At 42.0% G+C, this 17087-nt stretch overlaps 1 protein-coding gene across 6 annotated transcripts in view; it reads right to left on the bottom strand.

Annotated features, from left to right (window-relative positions):
- gria1a (glutamate receptor, ionotropic, AMPA 1a) overlaps positions 1-17087 on the bottom strand; it is a 55810-nt gene that overhangs the window by 30119 nt on the left and 8604 nt on the right. For all 6 annotated transcript variants that reach the window (XR_009120891.1, XM_058063612.1, XM_058063609.1 and 3 more), the window contains exons 3-5: positions 10339-10578; positions 5723-5907; positions 2441-2494 (exon numbers count right to left, since the gene is read on the bottom strand). Coding sequence is in view for 5 of the 6 variants with exons in the window: in XM_058063612.1 (XP_057919595.1) it covers positions 2441-2494; positions 5723-5907; positions 10339-10578 (479 nt within the window). In the remaining variant the exon portion in view is untranslated. The remainder of the gene's footprint in view (positions 1-2440; positions 2495-5722; positions 5908-10338; positions 10579-17087) is intronic.

Raw genomic sequence — 17087 nt, 5'->3', positions numbered from 1 at the left:
CGGTTTAATCATCCTGTGTTGCCAAAGGCTGTCCTGGGACCAATTGTGAGTTGGACACTCAGACACCACCAAGCCTGTAAAGCCTGTGTGTATCGACAAATAGCCAGCTCAATTCGATCACTTAAATGTTGACAAAGGTTCGTAAGGAACAGAAACTAGTGCATAGTGTATAGATGTGTGGCAAAGCTAGTCTATATTTTACTAATTGTATGGAAATTCCAGCCCCTCATTGTTAAATAATTATAAATATTTAATGGAATCATGAAAATGACAACTCCCTTTTTTGCACGTTAGATAATTATCATAAATATTTAATGGAATCATGAAAATGACAACTCCCTTTTATGCCCTTGAAGTCGCAAGCAGGAAACAGAGACAAAACGGGGCCTCAGAGACAAAAGTAGTGAAAAATAAATTTGAAAACTGGAGTTTGTGGCTGGAGAAGTCAGGAGCTGATAGAGTCGGCAAGCGTTAACACAAGAAGATCAAAACCTTCCAGGCTGCTGTGCACAAAAAGCAAGGCTTGTCTCCGTCAGAGCATAATGGGCTTTACTGTAATGATATGTCCAACTTGTACTTCTTCCCAGACTATTAAGTGAAGAAGGCTGTTTTAGTTTTAGCAAGGCTGACAAAGAGGAGGCAGTGTGCCTGTCAGGAATAGAGGAGACAGTTGGAATTGAGTTGGGAGTGGAGAAGCGTTTTGACTGATGAAAAGGTGCCTCTCTTGTCAGAAAACCTTTCTATTTGACTTCCCTGCTCTGATATTTTTGTTTGAATGTCATGTAAAAGCTTTCTTTGGCTCTCTGTCTCATGCCGGATGTTGAAGTGAACTATGTGCCAGTCCATCCTGCAAAATCAATGATTGATCATCATCTTAAAGGCAGTAGACCTGGCTGACTAGGTGGCTTTATGTAATACTCCTTTCATGCCCTCTTGGGTCCAGGGAAGGTTGGCATTGTGACCACTGCAAAATTGGAATACATACTTTAAGAGAAGGAAATGTCAGCACCAGCTCCCTAATGTACATGTGTGTTGCCAGGTGTCCTTGCTCCAGGACCTGAGCTATGTATATATAGTACAAAAATAGTACATCAGGCAAAAAATCAACAAAAATCATGCAACAAAAAGAAGTAGTGGTTGACTTTCCTTTTTTAAATTCTTACATTAAAGAGCTGCTATATAGTCTTTGCTAACATTTGACATCCAGCAGACCTTTGAGCAACTATTTTATATATTACCTATTTTCTCCACTGCCTAATGTTCCATTTTCTAAATTGTTGTGAAGCACGCAGCTCCCACTTTCCTCAATCCTCAAGAGACTTGACCATCTAATCCCCTCGGTGCAAATATAAGGGAAAAAAGTAATGTGTGAACATTTTAATGGTCAGCATTTAAAAATGCCCACGCCTGCTGTTAAAAGTGTCCAAGTTTTATCTTCTAAAATGCAGTCTTCCAACGGGGCCAGACAAGTGTTCTAGTTGGCTGCGTCGTATATGCTGTTATTACTACAGCAACCGTTCATGTAAATTTCCTTTTCTTCTGGGTCGCTGAGTGTGTGTGAGCAATGCCACAGGGGGCATCTACATAGCATTTGCATGTAGAAAATGGCAGCAGTCAAATTGAGCTAATGGATCTAATCTTATAGTACATTGACTATCTGACCTTTGTCACAGAGTATCTGCTCACATGGGATTTCCTTCCACTTAAAGGGGGCCTATTATGCTCATTTTTTGGCCCTTTGTATCGAGTTGTGGACTGCTGGAAGCTGCTTTTCCGGCTTACAGACACACCCATATAAGGAAGTCCTCTCTGTGACATCACAAAGGGGCGGTTTTATGATGCCCTTTAAAACCGAGCGTGTTGAACCATCCCAAACTTCTTTCAGAATTACATTTATAGGTCAGAAAAGGTAAAAAAAAAGCGTAATAGATCCCCTTTGAACAGGTTAAATCGTTTGGACTCGTACTGGTGACACTCTGGGATGCATGAAGCCCTATTTAAAAGGAAAAACTTATTACTACACAGCGATTGTGCAGGGTGCCAAAATAACCAATCCCATAATGTCAATGCAATGGTGCAAAAGTGTCAGGCAAACACACACTTCAGTTTGGCAAGTCACCAGAGATCAACAAAGATGACACACAAAAAAACTACACATTTTCTCCAACAAACATTGTCTTTGGCATCCTGTAATAAATAACCTGGGAAAAACAAACAAAAAATTATGGATGTCCTCCATTCTTGTCCTTTGTTTACAATTTGTCTTCTATTCTTTTACTCTTTGCTATTTGTTTATTAAACGAGCTGACACAGCTATCACCTCACAGTGGAAACATAAACCACATCCGGGTTTATTATTCCAAACTGATGATCTGAACAGAAGTGTACCCGCGTAGTGTACAATGTTGCGAGCGGAATGAAGAGGAAGAAAAATGCTTACCAGGTTAGCCAAGATGTAGTGGTAACTCTTTGCATTCTTGCCTTGCTCAACAATCTGCAGGAGAAAAGAAAGAATGGAAGATAAAAATGACATGGACACAAATGTGTGTGCTCGTGTGTGTTTCTCCAAGTGTGTATGTGTGAGTGAGACACTGTCAAAGCAGTATACTCTACCTAGAAAAGTGTTCTTGACAGCAGAGAAAGTAGGCCAATACAAATTAGAGCAATGAGCCAAAATGACAGGAGGTCGACTTTCAACTTACACATTTTTTTTGCTCTCAAATAATCTCACTATGATTAAGACAGGAGGAAATTAAAAATTACAATTAAGAATTTTGCACTTGAACTAGGGATGGATACCTCAACATTTGACACAGATGGGAATTGGTACATGTACTCAATAATCTCGGATTTCAGTAATTCTGCGTGTATTTATGTGAGATAAACATTAATTTATTTAATATGATAACGATTAATATCAATATTTTTCATTTAACATTTATTTCTCAGTAAATAAACATTAACAAATATAGTGGAACTTCGTTTAGCGTCCACTTCGGTTAGCGTCCGCTTCAGTTAACTGCAGTAAGTGAATTTTTGCAAAGTAGGATTCCTTATTTATATATGAAATATTTCTGTGGAGTACAGAAAACCTGTTTACGACCTAAATAGTTAATGTTATTAGAGCCCTCTATACATTATATATCATAAGACAATTAACCTTTACTCTTTAAAATTAATCTCTCATACACATCATAATTCTCACTTCAATGGAACTTCATTGTCGCCTGGAAAAATAAATGTGCACTGCCTTATAGTCCATCGCCATAGCAACATGTTATGACTCCTTTGCCTCTACTGCTGATGTCACAGGTCATCCTACCAACAAAGGTCGTGCCTGATGGAGTAACACAGTAAGAGGTGTGTTGTACCCTGCCAGAATCAATTAATTCATGAGTGAAAAATGTATTTTTGGCCCCACTTTGAATGAGGTTTAAATGTGTGGTCCAATCTGCTGGCCCTAGAGGCTACTCTGCTTTACAGAGTGTCAAGAGTGTCAAGAGTGTCAACGCACCATTCCGAGAAGCCACACATAACAGAACAAGGCCACTAGTTTAAAGTGACGCCCCATTAGATCAGATATGCAGCTCCGTACCGATGTTCAGCCAGTGTGTAGGACCTCATACATGGTCGCTTCTCTTGCACCCTCAGCAACCCCGCACCCCCACCCCGAAGCGAGTGTGCATTTGTTGTTACGGTGTGTGTGTATGCGTCTGGGCGTAATACTGCCTCAGGTCACGGCAGAAGGTGGTATTTGTTATTAATGGTGACCCCAGTGCAAGACATGCCCCGCGGTCAACCCCCCGGCAAGGAAAACCAAGACACTACAGCACACACACACACACACACACACACACACACACACCTCAGCGCCACAGTGGGCCACCAAATGGAACTGTTTTGGATACGAGTGTCCATTAATTATACATGCAGATTTCAAGTGCCATTCACGGATTAGCCCCAAGAGAAAGGGTCGGTTTTCACATTTGCAATGTTTTTTTTAGTAACTCTTCTGTCACTATGAATGTTCTGCGAGGAGACTATGTTAACATTTAGCTTCTCTGAAAAGTCACCCTTAGGATACTGTCAGTGACATTATCGCAACAGAATCTGTGTACTGTAAGAGATGAATGGGATGAACACAGGAGTTTAAAGGGCGAAAGAGGCAGGTGTGTGTGCATGCGTAGCTGCATTCGGGTGTATTGGCGGGTATCGGCGGGGTACACAAGCACAGGTAGGGAGCAGATGTGGATGATTGATGGTGGCTGTCTGAATGGAAAACATCTCAGGCTGAGCTCCTGTCAAGCAGTGAGAACTGACACAATAACCTTAACTGTAGACACCACGCCATCAATAACATCCACACCGTAGTTCCAATAGTCTTTGTGAGTGTGTGTGGTTTTTTGGGGGGATTTGGGTTGCACAGAAAAAAACCCACAAGAGTTTGGTGCAGCAAATGATGTTCATAGTCCAAACTGTAAGTTGTTTAGTTCAAGGGTTGTATGAATATTGTGTGTGTTCCTCATACTGTACACATGATTTGCATCTAGCATATATAAATTCCACATAAACTCTGATGTTGTTAATATATATCTAAATAAAGCTTGCAGTCAAGCATCTTAACAGTAGGCATGAGCTAACCCATTGAAGTGGTTACTATAGAAACTATAATGTTTGCTTACACTGTGCCCCCGGCAGGTATTTGAGCCACTCTAAATCTACTACAGTATTTTCTCTATTGCTGTATGGCTGTGTTCCATTTTCTAGACACACTTCAAACCTTGCATAAACCTTTTATCCTCATTCCACAGCAAACAGTGGAGAAGCATCCACAGTGCTTACATCATATGAGAGCTTGAGTTTGTTCTTTTTATTCTTTTGTTTTCAACAGGGACCCGCCGATTAATTAGCCAAAAGTTGGTCATTCGACAGTTACCAGTTAATTGTCACCAATCAATTGCATGATTAAAAAAAGTATCGACAATCGACAAAAATTCATGCTGGTATTTTGCGTACATTTCCCAGTAAACACACAATGTCCATGCGTCTTGTTGTGTTATTAATATACTGTGTGAGTCCAACTGTGTTACTTATTTTTTATCACAAAAACTCCTTGCTTGCAGTTGAATCGCATCGCCAGTCGACGATGTCAGCAGCGGTTGACATTGTTGTAACACAGCTACGCCGGTATGAGATACATATATTGGTTGTCTGAATGTTTTATTCCCGGAATCCATATTGGCCGACCTCTACTATCTTGCCCCTCACATGTAACTTAACTCTATTGTTTGTGCCATAAAAGCCATAAAGGTGTTCTTATTGAACAATCAATTAGTTTTCCTGAATGCGTTCTGTTTGAGCAGTGGAGTTGTGTGAGATCATTTCGTCACATAGTAATACATAGGAAAATAAATAAATGCATTATTTATCAATTTTGTCTTTGATGCTGGGGGACTACACACAACAGCAGCCGACCAACAGACGCGATCACTACCTGTGAATCTTTTTCCCTTCTGCGTCCCTTCATCTTGTTAAACCACGCAGGGCCGAGTATACAAAGCCACTTCTTCCTAAGTCCTTTGAGGAAGCTAATTGCTCAAAATAAATCTCATGTGCCCAAAGGGGAAAAGCAAACAGATGGACTTTTTTGACTGTGAGGTTTTAACATCATTATAGCACGATGGATCTGCATTGGAGAGATGGAGAAGTTGTTCTCCCTTACCTTTTTAAGAATGCCAGTAAGCCTCTCTGTCTCACAGTCGATGATAATCTGTCCCTCCTTCCTCTTGTCCAAATCCTGGAACACTTTCAAGAAAGACGCCTCAGTCATGGTCTCCACATTGACTGACGTCACCAGCCAGTTCCTCTCTGCTGCTGTGTCCAGAACCTTCTGGAGCACAGACAGACCTGGATAGAGGTGGAGAACAGTCACAATTAGTAATTCTCTATGTGCATTCACTTGCCTTGATCATCATATTATTGTGATTGTAGACAAAATATCATGATAATATCATAGCTTGTGATACCACCACCACTAGTAGAAACATAATATGACAGAATCGAGGGCAGGGAACCAAGCCCATCCATCAGAACTTTCCCTGTAGTTTCAGTGATGAAGTGTAATGAGTGTTTGAGTCTATTCAGCACACTGGCACTTCCAAGTGTGCCGACCTAAATAATGACCACTGTTTTGCCAACCAACACTCAGCCCATGCATCACAGCCAAACACACAATCCCAGGCCGGTTTACATCCTCCAAGCAGCAGTTACAAGCGAAATTGCTGCAGTTCACTGTTGCCTGGACACTTAAGCATCATGGAGGGAGAGCTAGAGCAGCCAATGAGAGGAGAGCTCTTGGTAAGGCATGCAGGAAATAAAAGGTGATTAGAGAACACACAAGCTCTGACTCATTGCTTTTTGCTCCTTTTCTCTTGGAAGTCAGCCACTCAAGTTGGTAGCAACAAATATTCCAGGGAGAAAATCTAATTATTTCACTATGGCAGCAGATTGGCAGCTGTTACCCAAATACATCAAAAATGTAATTTGGAAATCTGATCTAAAATATTGATTATTTGTTTTTGGCATGCAGCACTGAGATATTTCTGCACACCCACATACTGTACAGGAATATGATGCATATTTAGCAAATGTAAAAATAGCTGATCCACAACAACAATACCCTGTCAAAGAAAAATGAAGAAAGCAGTCACCGCCCCTAGAAAATGACGGCTTGGCTTTATTTGAATGCACACCAGCTCCTCTCCAGGCAATCCATGTTGCGTATTTGACGCCATGTCATTAAGTAACAAAAGGATGGATGGTGTTCGACCTCCATAAATAACCCCCATACAAGTAAATAAACAAGAAAGTGGAGAGCGGAGACAGGAAGCGGAGCACGTCAGCCAGGAGACCTTGCACATTGAAGTGTTACCAGAAAGACAGCTAATGGGGCCTTTCACTAAGTTATTAGATTTAACACTGAAAACGATAAACATGCAAAGGTGACACATGAATGAAGAATCAGTGAATCAAGAACGATCAAGTTAGAGGCTTCAGAGAAGAAAACACAACCATTTTTGATGGCTTTGATGGATTTCAGGACCATGGACAGCAGTCTTTTTATGTACTATAAATTTGAGAGCAATTTTGAATTGCAAGGACTGGAGTCGATCGCAAACAAAACGGTTCTTAGAGCTGGCTCTTGGACGTGAACGATCCATCCTTTGGTTTTTGTGTGTGTGTGTGTGTGTGTGGGGGGGGGGGGGGGGGGGCAGAGGGTGTGTGTAACTGAGGAGCAGGAAACAAAAGCTGAGGCACATTCTGAATGCCAACCTGCAAAAACTGTTCTGTGGATGCTGCTTTGTCTTTTTGCACATTTCAATTAGGGATGCAGCGCTCGATGAGCCACCGATCAATATTATCCTTAAAAAATCATGTGATCGCTAAACGCCTTTCAAAGCCGATCACAAGAACATGAGAGGCAAATCTTACATGTCTGCTGTGTCATAAAAATTTTTGCATCTCGTATTGAGCTTGGCAGCGGCTAGGCCAGTTGATATAATTTGATTTTTACATTAGAAATTGGTTTTACATGCATTTGACATTTTGCATGTGGGACCATAAAAATGAAAAATGTATAGACAAGATGAAACCAGTCAAATTAATATTTGATTTTTGAAGTCCTGTGATATTTGGTTGTATTTTCCATTGAAATAAACATCGTCTTTCTGATGAAGACATGTAGCTGATACACTGCAAAGATTTAGAGAGCGGCTGACAAGGGCCCTCGTAAGACAAGCCAAAGTAAAACGGTCCTTTCAAGGCATCCGAGAAGAGAATAATATCTTAATGGAATCTAGCTGTCACAAGCACCCCTGGGCACCAAGCAATTGAGAGTTGAGAAAATAACCCTTTAGGAAACCATTTTTTCTTATGGGTTTAATGGCCTATCAAATGTGTTTTCCCTAATCTTAGCCTTTGAAAAGAAACAATAGGCTCTCTTTTGGTGACTGCTGCATGGTAAGATGATGAGAACACATGTCCAGATTTTAATGCTTCTTGCAGATTTGTGTTCTTACATGACGATAATACGTACAGCTAGAACCACGAACATATATAATGTAAACGATGACATTTTAGAGGAGCCGCAAACATACCAAGACAAGTTCTACCCAAGTAATGTTTTTTCTTATAAGTCTTAAAATAACCTTGTGGAAAAAGGTGACTGCAGTGTTGTATCCTGGCAACGGATGACTTCTGATATGGATTTTGCCGGCTCCATTCTACCGCTCAATCATACTGGGGTGACCCAGTACACACGCACACAAACATGAAGGCACAGTGAGTGTGAGTGGATGATGAAGGGATCACGGAACGTTAAAACAATCTTCAGGACATGCGTGACGCTAAGGCCATCATGGATCAGGCAGAGGACTAGTGTGAAATCTCCACTGTCACCGCTCATGGCAACGTGGTATGATGGCATCTTCCTTTTGTGGCTTCAATATAAAGTAAGATTGTGTATAAGTAGGACTGCAATTAACGATTATTTTCTTAATTGATTAATCTGAAACTTGTTTTGATTCAAGTAATCCTTCCGGAGCTGCAAAACATGACAGCGAGCGCTACTCATCTTAATTCATTCTGTGGACTTAAGTAATTGTCGGTTTGAGCCCAGTGTGTGCAGAACTGGACTGCGGGGATGATTACGAGGAATTATTACTAAGGGTGTCCTGAACTGATAATGACATTGACTGATATCAGCAAAATAAAACCCCAAAGTGGGAGTGGGAGGTAGTGGCTCAGTAGGTAGAGCAGGTCATCCAGAGACCAGAAGGTTTGTTCAGGGCATGGTGTCCCTGGGCAAGACACTTCAACCCAGAGCTGCCCACAGTGGTATATGAATGTTTTGTGATGGTCAGAGAGGCCGGGAGCTCAGGGCAGCTGTGGATACTGAAGTAGATTACCACCGCCAATGTGTAACGTACAGTAAATGAGGAGTGAATGACTAATGGGTTCACTTCACTGTCAAGCGCTGTCATCCTGTAAAAAGGTGCTACATAAAATCCATCCGTCATCATCATTATGATTACATTGGCCTGCTGATATTAGCACTCCAATACAAGCTGGCGATTCCAGACACTGCGTCTATCTAGCAGCGATGAATAGAGTCCAACAGTGTTTGCTGGAGTGTTAACAAAGTAGCAAGGAGCAGGAAATTAAAGAGGATAAGGAAATAAGGAGAGGAAATTGAAATATATTTACATTTAAAAAAAACAAAATAATTAATTAGATAATTGATTAATCATCAACTCATCGGTTAATTGTTGCAGCTGTTTGCACATACAAAATAGTGTTTCCACAGGCACACAAAAGCTCCCTTTGTGACCATGCACCACAACACCTGGACCAGATGGCCTGTCATTATGGGAGGGATGGAGTTGACTGGCTACCAGGGAGGAAGCTGAGCCAAAATGAGGATGATTGCTGTGCTTTTTTCATTCTGTCTGTGTATGTTCAAGCAGCAGAAATTCCTGCTGAGATGTGCACAATGGAAAGCGGAATCTTTGCTTCTATTGTGTGATTTATCTGCCAGTCAGTGTGGGGAAATTTTTCTTTTCAATATCCCCGTCCACTAAAAAGACAATTCTCCAGGATGAATAGCCTCATTCACACAACACACTGCTGTCTCCACGACAATTTTGAGGACAAAGCAAAGGCAGGTTTGATGACCATTGTGGTACAAATGTTTACAACGTTAAGCACATCATTAGCATCACCGGCCTAATTACATAAAATTCTGCAATCACGTTGTCATGTCAAACATGTACACACTCAAATATAATAAAATAAAATAACCATCCAATTCTACTGAGTTGCCACAAGTACTGGTATATTTTTACATCAGTCCACTACCTTCAACCATTAGCATGAATTATACGTCCTGAATAATAATAAACAATACATTTCTCAGATAACCATTATGACTTTTAGTCACAGATGGGCCCGTGACACACTTCCTGTCTCCACAGAGTAGTTTCACTGCAGAACAGAACACCTCAAAGTGTTGCTCTGACAAGAATAGGATGTATGAGGTTGATAATTCACTGTCAAATATCTTCTAATTAACATTTTTGTATTCAATTAATAAAATGGGAAACAGGCATGTATAAAATACGCAAGTTGGAATAACAATGCTCAAGGAATAAAATAAACAAGAATTTTTTAAAAAGAAGTGAAAATTTGGTCTTCTCCACACAGAGATAGCTGGACAGATAAATTAAAACACCCCCCCCCCCCCCTCAATTCAATACATGGGTACATATGGCAGGCTCTTACCTGAGTCTGAACTGTACATGTAGACAAACTTGGTCCATCTGTAGTATTCGATAACACCCACGAGAGCATCCTGTAGCTCAGGCCTCAGCTGGATGACAAACTGGTTAGCCGTCTCAATCGGGAAGGATGGGGTAACAAAGCAGACGTGCAGGGCGCCGCAGAAGGACATCAGCATGTTGACCGTCTTCCTGTCATACAAGCCGATGATGGCGTACACTCCTTTGGAGAACTGGGAGCAGACTGCAAAAAAGAAAGACAAGAACAGTTGGCGTTCCTGGTCAATTATTTGGATGCACCTTTGGCTGCAATCACAGCACCGAGTCTGTGCGGATATGTCTCAATCAGGCTGGCACATCTGGACATTTCTCTCTGCAAAACGGCTTCGTCTCTGTCAGGTTGCTAGGAGATCAGGGTTGAATAACTCTATTCAAGTCCAGCAACAAATTCTCCGTAGAATTGAGATTTACGCTTTGACTTGGTCACTCTAGAACATTTACCTTGTTGTCTTTGAAGTAGTTATGTGTACATTTTGCTGTATGCTTGGGGTTGTTGTCTTGCTGGAAAAGAAATCTTCTCCCAAGGCGTAGTTCTCTTGAAGGTTGAAACAGATTATCTCCCAGGATATTCTGATATTTTTCTACATTCATGTTCCTCTCTAACTTGACAAGCACTGCAGGGCCTGCAGCTAAGAATCCTCCCCAGAACATGATCTTTCCTGGTGAGGGTGCGTTTATGGTGATGCGTAGTGTTCGGTGTTCACCATCCATAGCGTCTAGTCCGATGGCTCAGACCCAAACAAAATATGCATTTAGTGGTTTGTACATGACACAAGGGCAGACCATAATCACAGCAGAGGACCTGACAGAAAGCTGTTTTTATGAATATTATAAATACTAATTCTGAACCAGCCGCTCCAGTTGGGGGAACATACACAATACCAGACCCTTGTCCATTTGTTTCTCACCGGCCTGTCTGTTTACCATCAGTGGAAGCTGCAGGAGCTGAAGGCAGATTAGGAGTAGAGAGGTTAATCAATGTATCCGCAGGGTTCCACTGACATTTCACTGGCAGCAGGAGGCGGCTTCCATCTATCATTTGCTTTTATCCCTCCTCACTCACTGCACCTCTTTTCCTCCTCTGTCTTTGTCTGTCTGTCAAACTGAATTCATTCACACCCTAATATCCCAAAATAGCTCATTTATTGTTCACAGTCTCCTCATTGGTGGCATCCGAGATTCACACATGCAGGTTTGGTCTGGGCCAGTTCTGCTGTGGCAATTGGTGGCCCTCATCTCAGTATTTACCAAACAGATTGATGTTGCTGTTGCTGTCCCTGCTCTAAGGCCAGCTCGCTGCGAGAGGCCCGGGAAAAGACAGTGAGGATGGCCTTTGTCCAAAATGCCTAACCTGCCACAGACCTGCGCCCTCCAGGCAGGCAAATGTGTGTGCTTGCCTATGACGAAAACAGAGGGGGAAGAGGAGGGGTGAGGGGGACGTACACATAAAAATACATGTGCACACACATGAACACACATGCACATATGCCGCCTGGAGTGCTCCAAAAGCCTGGTGACTCACCCTACTTAAAGCAAGCCCTGAAATAGACATTTTGCACCTCGCCACACTCTTTCCTTCATGGTCTGCACATGATCTGGCTAGTAAATGGACACTCTGAGCTATTCTACCGCTATACATCACATTTCCACTTATAACATTGAAGAACCAATTTTTTGCAGCGGCCTCCATGTTCTGCTAAGATTAAATTGTAATGACAGCTTGTTTGACTTTTTCTACAGGGCTGCATTACTTTGTGTTACAGTTGGTTAGCATATTACCTCAAATGTGACTCATTTCTGCGTGGCAGTGTGTATTTTTTTACAATGAAAAGAGAAAAAGGTATGGTCCACCTACTCGGTGCTGGTAAGAGGAGCATGAAGTTGTCTACCCTGAGAACATGCCACCGAAGAGACAGAGAACAAAGGTCAAATGATTTTGCAAATAAGGCATTTCTCATAACAAAGTGGTAATGATTGGGGTTTTCAATAGTTTTCAACATTTTGACATTTTTATGCTTAAAAATGTTGTGTTGAGGCCAAAAAAATGTGACCCCTATATGTAAAGTCAGAAAAGGTTGGGCATCAGCGACATGTCTCCTGAACAAAAGGCGGTACCACCGAGGCTTGTCTGGCAGGAATTAAACCCACCGGAAAAAGAAGCGGAGTGGAAATTGAGTGTTTTGTCATAATTAGGTTTCCTCTCCAGGAATTAGTGAAATTGCCAAACCGACTTGGCTTTGCAACATCCAGAGAGAATATCTGAAATAATGGAAGATTTGACTCACAATTCCGCTGCTTCACATTTTCATTTACACTTCAAACAAACACCCCCCCCAAAATATCAGCCTTATGCATACAGATGCAGGGGAGCTTTATAGAACAGTTTACAGTTCCAACACCTCCCGGCCATTTCTGACAAGGGAACGGTGCCTTGATTTGCAACAGCTGAGGCCAAAGAGTTTCCAGCCACACGAAAAGAAAGAAAATCTCAAATCCTACAGGGACACAACATGAGTGTGTGTCAGACTCAACTCACACAGCCACTGTCTTTTTCTATTCACTGTTGCCTGCAGATGTCCCTCAGCTTAACATGAGCCAAATATCTAATGACAGAAGTGTCTGTGGCCGCTGTACAAGGAGGGCATGTTAGTGAGAGCTATTTTTTTCACCGCATCTGATTTTACACATGATGGAGGATTGTTGCTAGGGGATGGGAGGAGACAGGTCTGCATCCTTCATGAGGGTCATTAGTCTTAAAAACCTTTGTTCACAGTACGCATGCATGGGCTGGTTACCGGTTTCATGCCGTGGTATGAAAATGTCATGGTTTAAAAAAAAAAAAACGTCATACCGTTTATACAATATGATAGACAGCACGGCCACTATGTGGCCACAAAAATATCCACAAAAACGTTGCATTAAAAACACTCAACAGTACATCCTCCAAGGTCGAACACAAGCAGTGTTGTCACAAAAACAATAAAAATATAACATATTGCCCCAAGCACAAGGTTAATGAAAAACATTTTTACTTCTGCGATCAATGGTTGTCACAGTGGGCTTATACTACATAGGCTATAGGTCTCACTACACAATTGGGATGAAAAAACACTTATTGTTGTTGTTGTTGTTTCACTTTCGGTGTAATTATTTATTTCAATAGCTCCAAAATGACTCAAAAAAATCAATACAGTCGAATTGAACTTTACAGAGCACAGTTAAAAACTGTCGGTAAGAATCAATAAAGAAGGGTTCCACTGATGCATTCAAAAGCAGGGATGCTCCAATCAATCGACCAGCGATCAATATCATCCGATTTCCGTGGAAAAACATGAGATCGGCATACACAGATAAATGGCAAGTAATATTGCAGCCTGCGTAATGTTTTGTGCTAACATCTTGTAGATGTTAGTTCATTTTCCTTCACACTATGCAGCCTATAAAGCCAAAGCCACAACAAACTGCCATGTGGAACTCACCTGCCAATTGAGAGAGTGATATAAAATGAAGCACGTTAAAAAGCTTTAATACAGCAAGAACAAAAACTTGAGTATGGTGAGTTTGCAAGGTTCACGATACAGCATCAGTCAAACGGCACCTCACGCTGCCAACGCCAGACACTCGCCCATACGTGCGTGACAATCAGACGGTACGCAAATAACCCCAAAAATAATACAATTATTAGGACTAGATGACCAGCCTTGCTCAACGGCATAAGACAGTGGGTTTGCCAACTGCTCTCTAAGTTGGAGCCCCAATGCCTGCTTCCTGGAAGTACTGCCAGGCCTCCACCAGACAATGTCCTCACATCAACGTCTCCACAAAGAAGGAATCTCATCCTCTGTAGGTTTCACAAGTGATATATATATGGTCCCTTGAAAAAGTAAGTGAAATTTGTTTTTTTGTCTAATTGAATGTGGTTTTACGTTTTTTTTTCAGCTCATAAATCCAATAGTAGGGTTCCAGCCAGGAAGGGGAAGAGCTAGCCGGTGTATATAATCCAGACTAAATTCAAAATGCGTGTTCATTGGTCAAAAGCGTGACCTGTATGAAAAACTCATACTGGATATGTCGGTAGGTCTGTGAACGCCTCACAGATGGAACATGCTACAATTTTCCTCCCCGAGGACTCGCCTGCCATTATCCTGTGCACCATTAAGGTTAGAAAGAGCTGAGGGAATTTCACAGTCACAGGAAGCCAGGTTCCTCTGGAGAGAGAGCGTACTGATTGGAGGGTTCCTATTCAGTCATCCATAAAGGTCCTTTTTAATGGGGCCTCACAATGAGACTGACATGCCAGGTGACTCCACAAAATAGGGCATTTGATGAGGATGCTCAACAACACATCTCTTTCTATTTTGGATTGCAGAAATCCACAGAAAGAAATGCACAAAGGTCCATGGAGGGAGAAGTAAACAACTAAATCCGGTGCTGCTTTGTTCCACATTTGTGTAGGATTTATTTAGCGTCTATATTCATACACTCATTTTCATGTTGTGAAAAATAAAAATAAAATAAATCATCCATGCATTGTCACTTTCACTTTCAGTGAGTAAAGCAATTATCACATTTACATTGCCAAATTGCACGAATGCATTGTTGCATTATTTAATTATGCATTTTTAATGCACACTCCCCTTACAAACAAAACTCTTCCTAGCTTAGTTATGTTGATGTTGTGTTGCTTTCATTTTCTTCAGGTTTGAAAAGGGAGACAATGGCAAGGGCAGAACATCTCCTGTCACATCAGCCAGTAATACACACCACCTCCACAAGGGTGAAGGGTCACTCAATCAACCGCGGAACACTTTGAGGGAGATAAACACATCTGACACCAGACACTGGAAGACGCACACCATGGTGCTCCACTCATCCACCCATGGGTGATAACTGTCAGATGATGTGTGTAATAAAAACAGAGAGCATACTGCACTCCCTCTGGCCCCATCCATCTCGAGGAGAATAATAAGCTATGTTAATGAGAGGCCTAACAAAGGAAGTCAATACCTTATTCACAGAGCATCTTGCACACAGCTTTTGAAGAAACCCTCAGGTGATGGGTGGTTGAGGGAGGCAGCCCTCCAACACAGCATGACTCACACTGTGCAATCAATCTCCCAGTGTGCACACGACTGGGACCCAAGGGACACAACAACAGCGTGGTTCTGCATGAACGTCCCCATCAATGACTGGCTGGCATTGTGACTTGGGATGTCTTGGAGAGAAAATGATTCATGACACCTCTCAGTGTGTCAGTGTGTTGCAAAAAGTTTATTTCAGCCATGCATTCATTTGCCGCTGTGCTATTTGGCAGTGGGGGGATTTGCACCATTGCCTTCCCAACTCTCTGGAGCTCCCCTGTGCCCCCTGGAGTGTTGCACTCGAGGGAGGTGTGCTTGCTATTCCCCCGTACAAACAGCGTTAGTTCCTCTGGCACAAGGGAGATTTGCAGCTTGTGCAGGAGCAATGAAGCAGTGTATATGATGTTGCTGTGCCTGGTGTGTATTCGTACATGTGTGGTAGATGGATGAGATACATCAAGAAAACATAAAGAAAAGATATACAGTAAAAGCTCAGCAGCCAGATTTTGGAGATGGATGTCACGTGGAAGATGACTCCAGTTCTACTCGGCTAATGAACAGTTAATTTAAATGAACCAAAATTCAGGAATGTGTTGATATTAGAGGTGATGGGCACCGAAGTGCAAAACTAGTGGGCTGGAGAGGAGAAAAACAGACGTATTATTGCCCGTGAGAGGAGGTAATGGGAAGACTGCAGCGAACAAAGAAAACAGATGCCGGCCTAGCAGTGGGAAACAGGGATTGCCGGGTGAAATCGAGATTTCTCCCATTTCCTCTAAGTAATAAAACAATGGAGCTGCATCGCCTCATTAGACGGGTAATCGAGGGTGCAGCCTCAGCACCGACTGTTTCCCTCGCCTCCTCTCTAACCCGCTCCTGCTAAGCTATTGTCTTCTCACTGTTTCCCTGTGGTGTGCAGCCCCAGCCCTGCCGCCTGCTGTAAAAATACTTACCTGGGTAGCAGGTCAGAAACCCAGCTGTGACCATTTCCTGTCAGGGGGTATGAAAATACCAATTATCCCCTTAACAATCATTCTTTTGCAATTATCTACCCATCTGTATCACCGTGTCAGTGGTGCAGGGGGGACATTTTTGTTCACAGTTTAATTTCTCTGACAGAAGTGAAGGAGAAGTGAAAAAGGTGAATTTGTGGAGCAAGAGGTGACAACCACACATGTTGCATGCTAATTCAATATAAGGAGACTGGAATAGGAAATTCCAAAAGTACTAGGCCAACCATTTCTTCTCAGTAACATTGAAAAAAGATGAGGATTCCGCTCCGAGATGCCTCTCAAACTCAAGTCATAAAACATAACTAGTGCATTTAATGCATGATCCACACTACCCAGCGTCAGCATGAACGATTGTCGTATGGCTGTTGATTCCCACACTGTGTGGAGTTTGCAGCTGGGATAGGTTCCAGCATATCCCTGCAACCATAAGATAAGCAGCATAGAAAATGGCTGGATAATACTGTGTATTTTTATATTTATATTTACCAAATGGAGGTGCACATTAGCAAAACAGGAAGTGTTTCTTGCGATTTGCATTTATTGGATAATTAAATACAAGCAGTCAAAGGTGAAGTATCTGCTCAAGCAGTGGGTGGAGT

Source organism: Doryrhamphus excisus, chromosome 23 (genome assembly GCF_030265055.1).
Source record: "Doryrhamphus excisus isolate RoL2022-K1 chromosome 23, RoL_Dexc_1.0, whole genome shotgun sequence".
Classification (NCBI taxonomy): domain Eukaryota; kingdom Metazoa; phylum Chordata; class Actinopteri; order Syngnathiformes; family Syngnathidae; genus Doryrhamphus; species Doryrhamphus excisus.
This window is presented reverse-complemented; position numbering and strand designations above follow the sequence as displayed.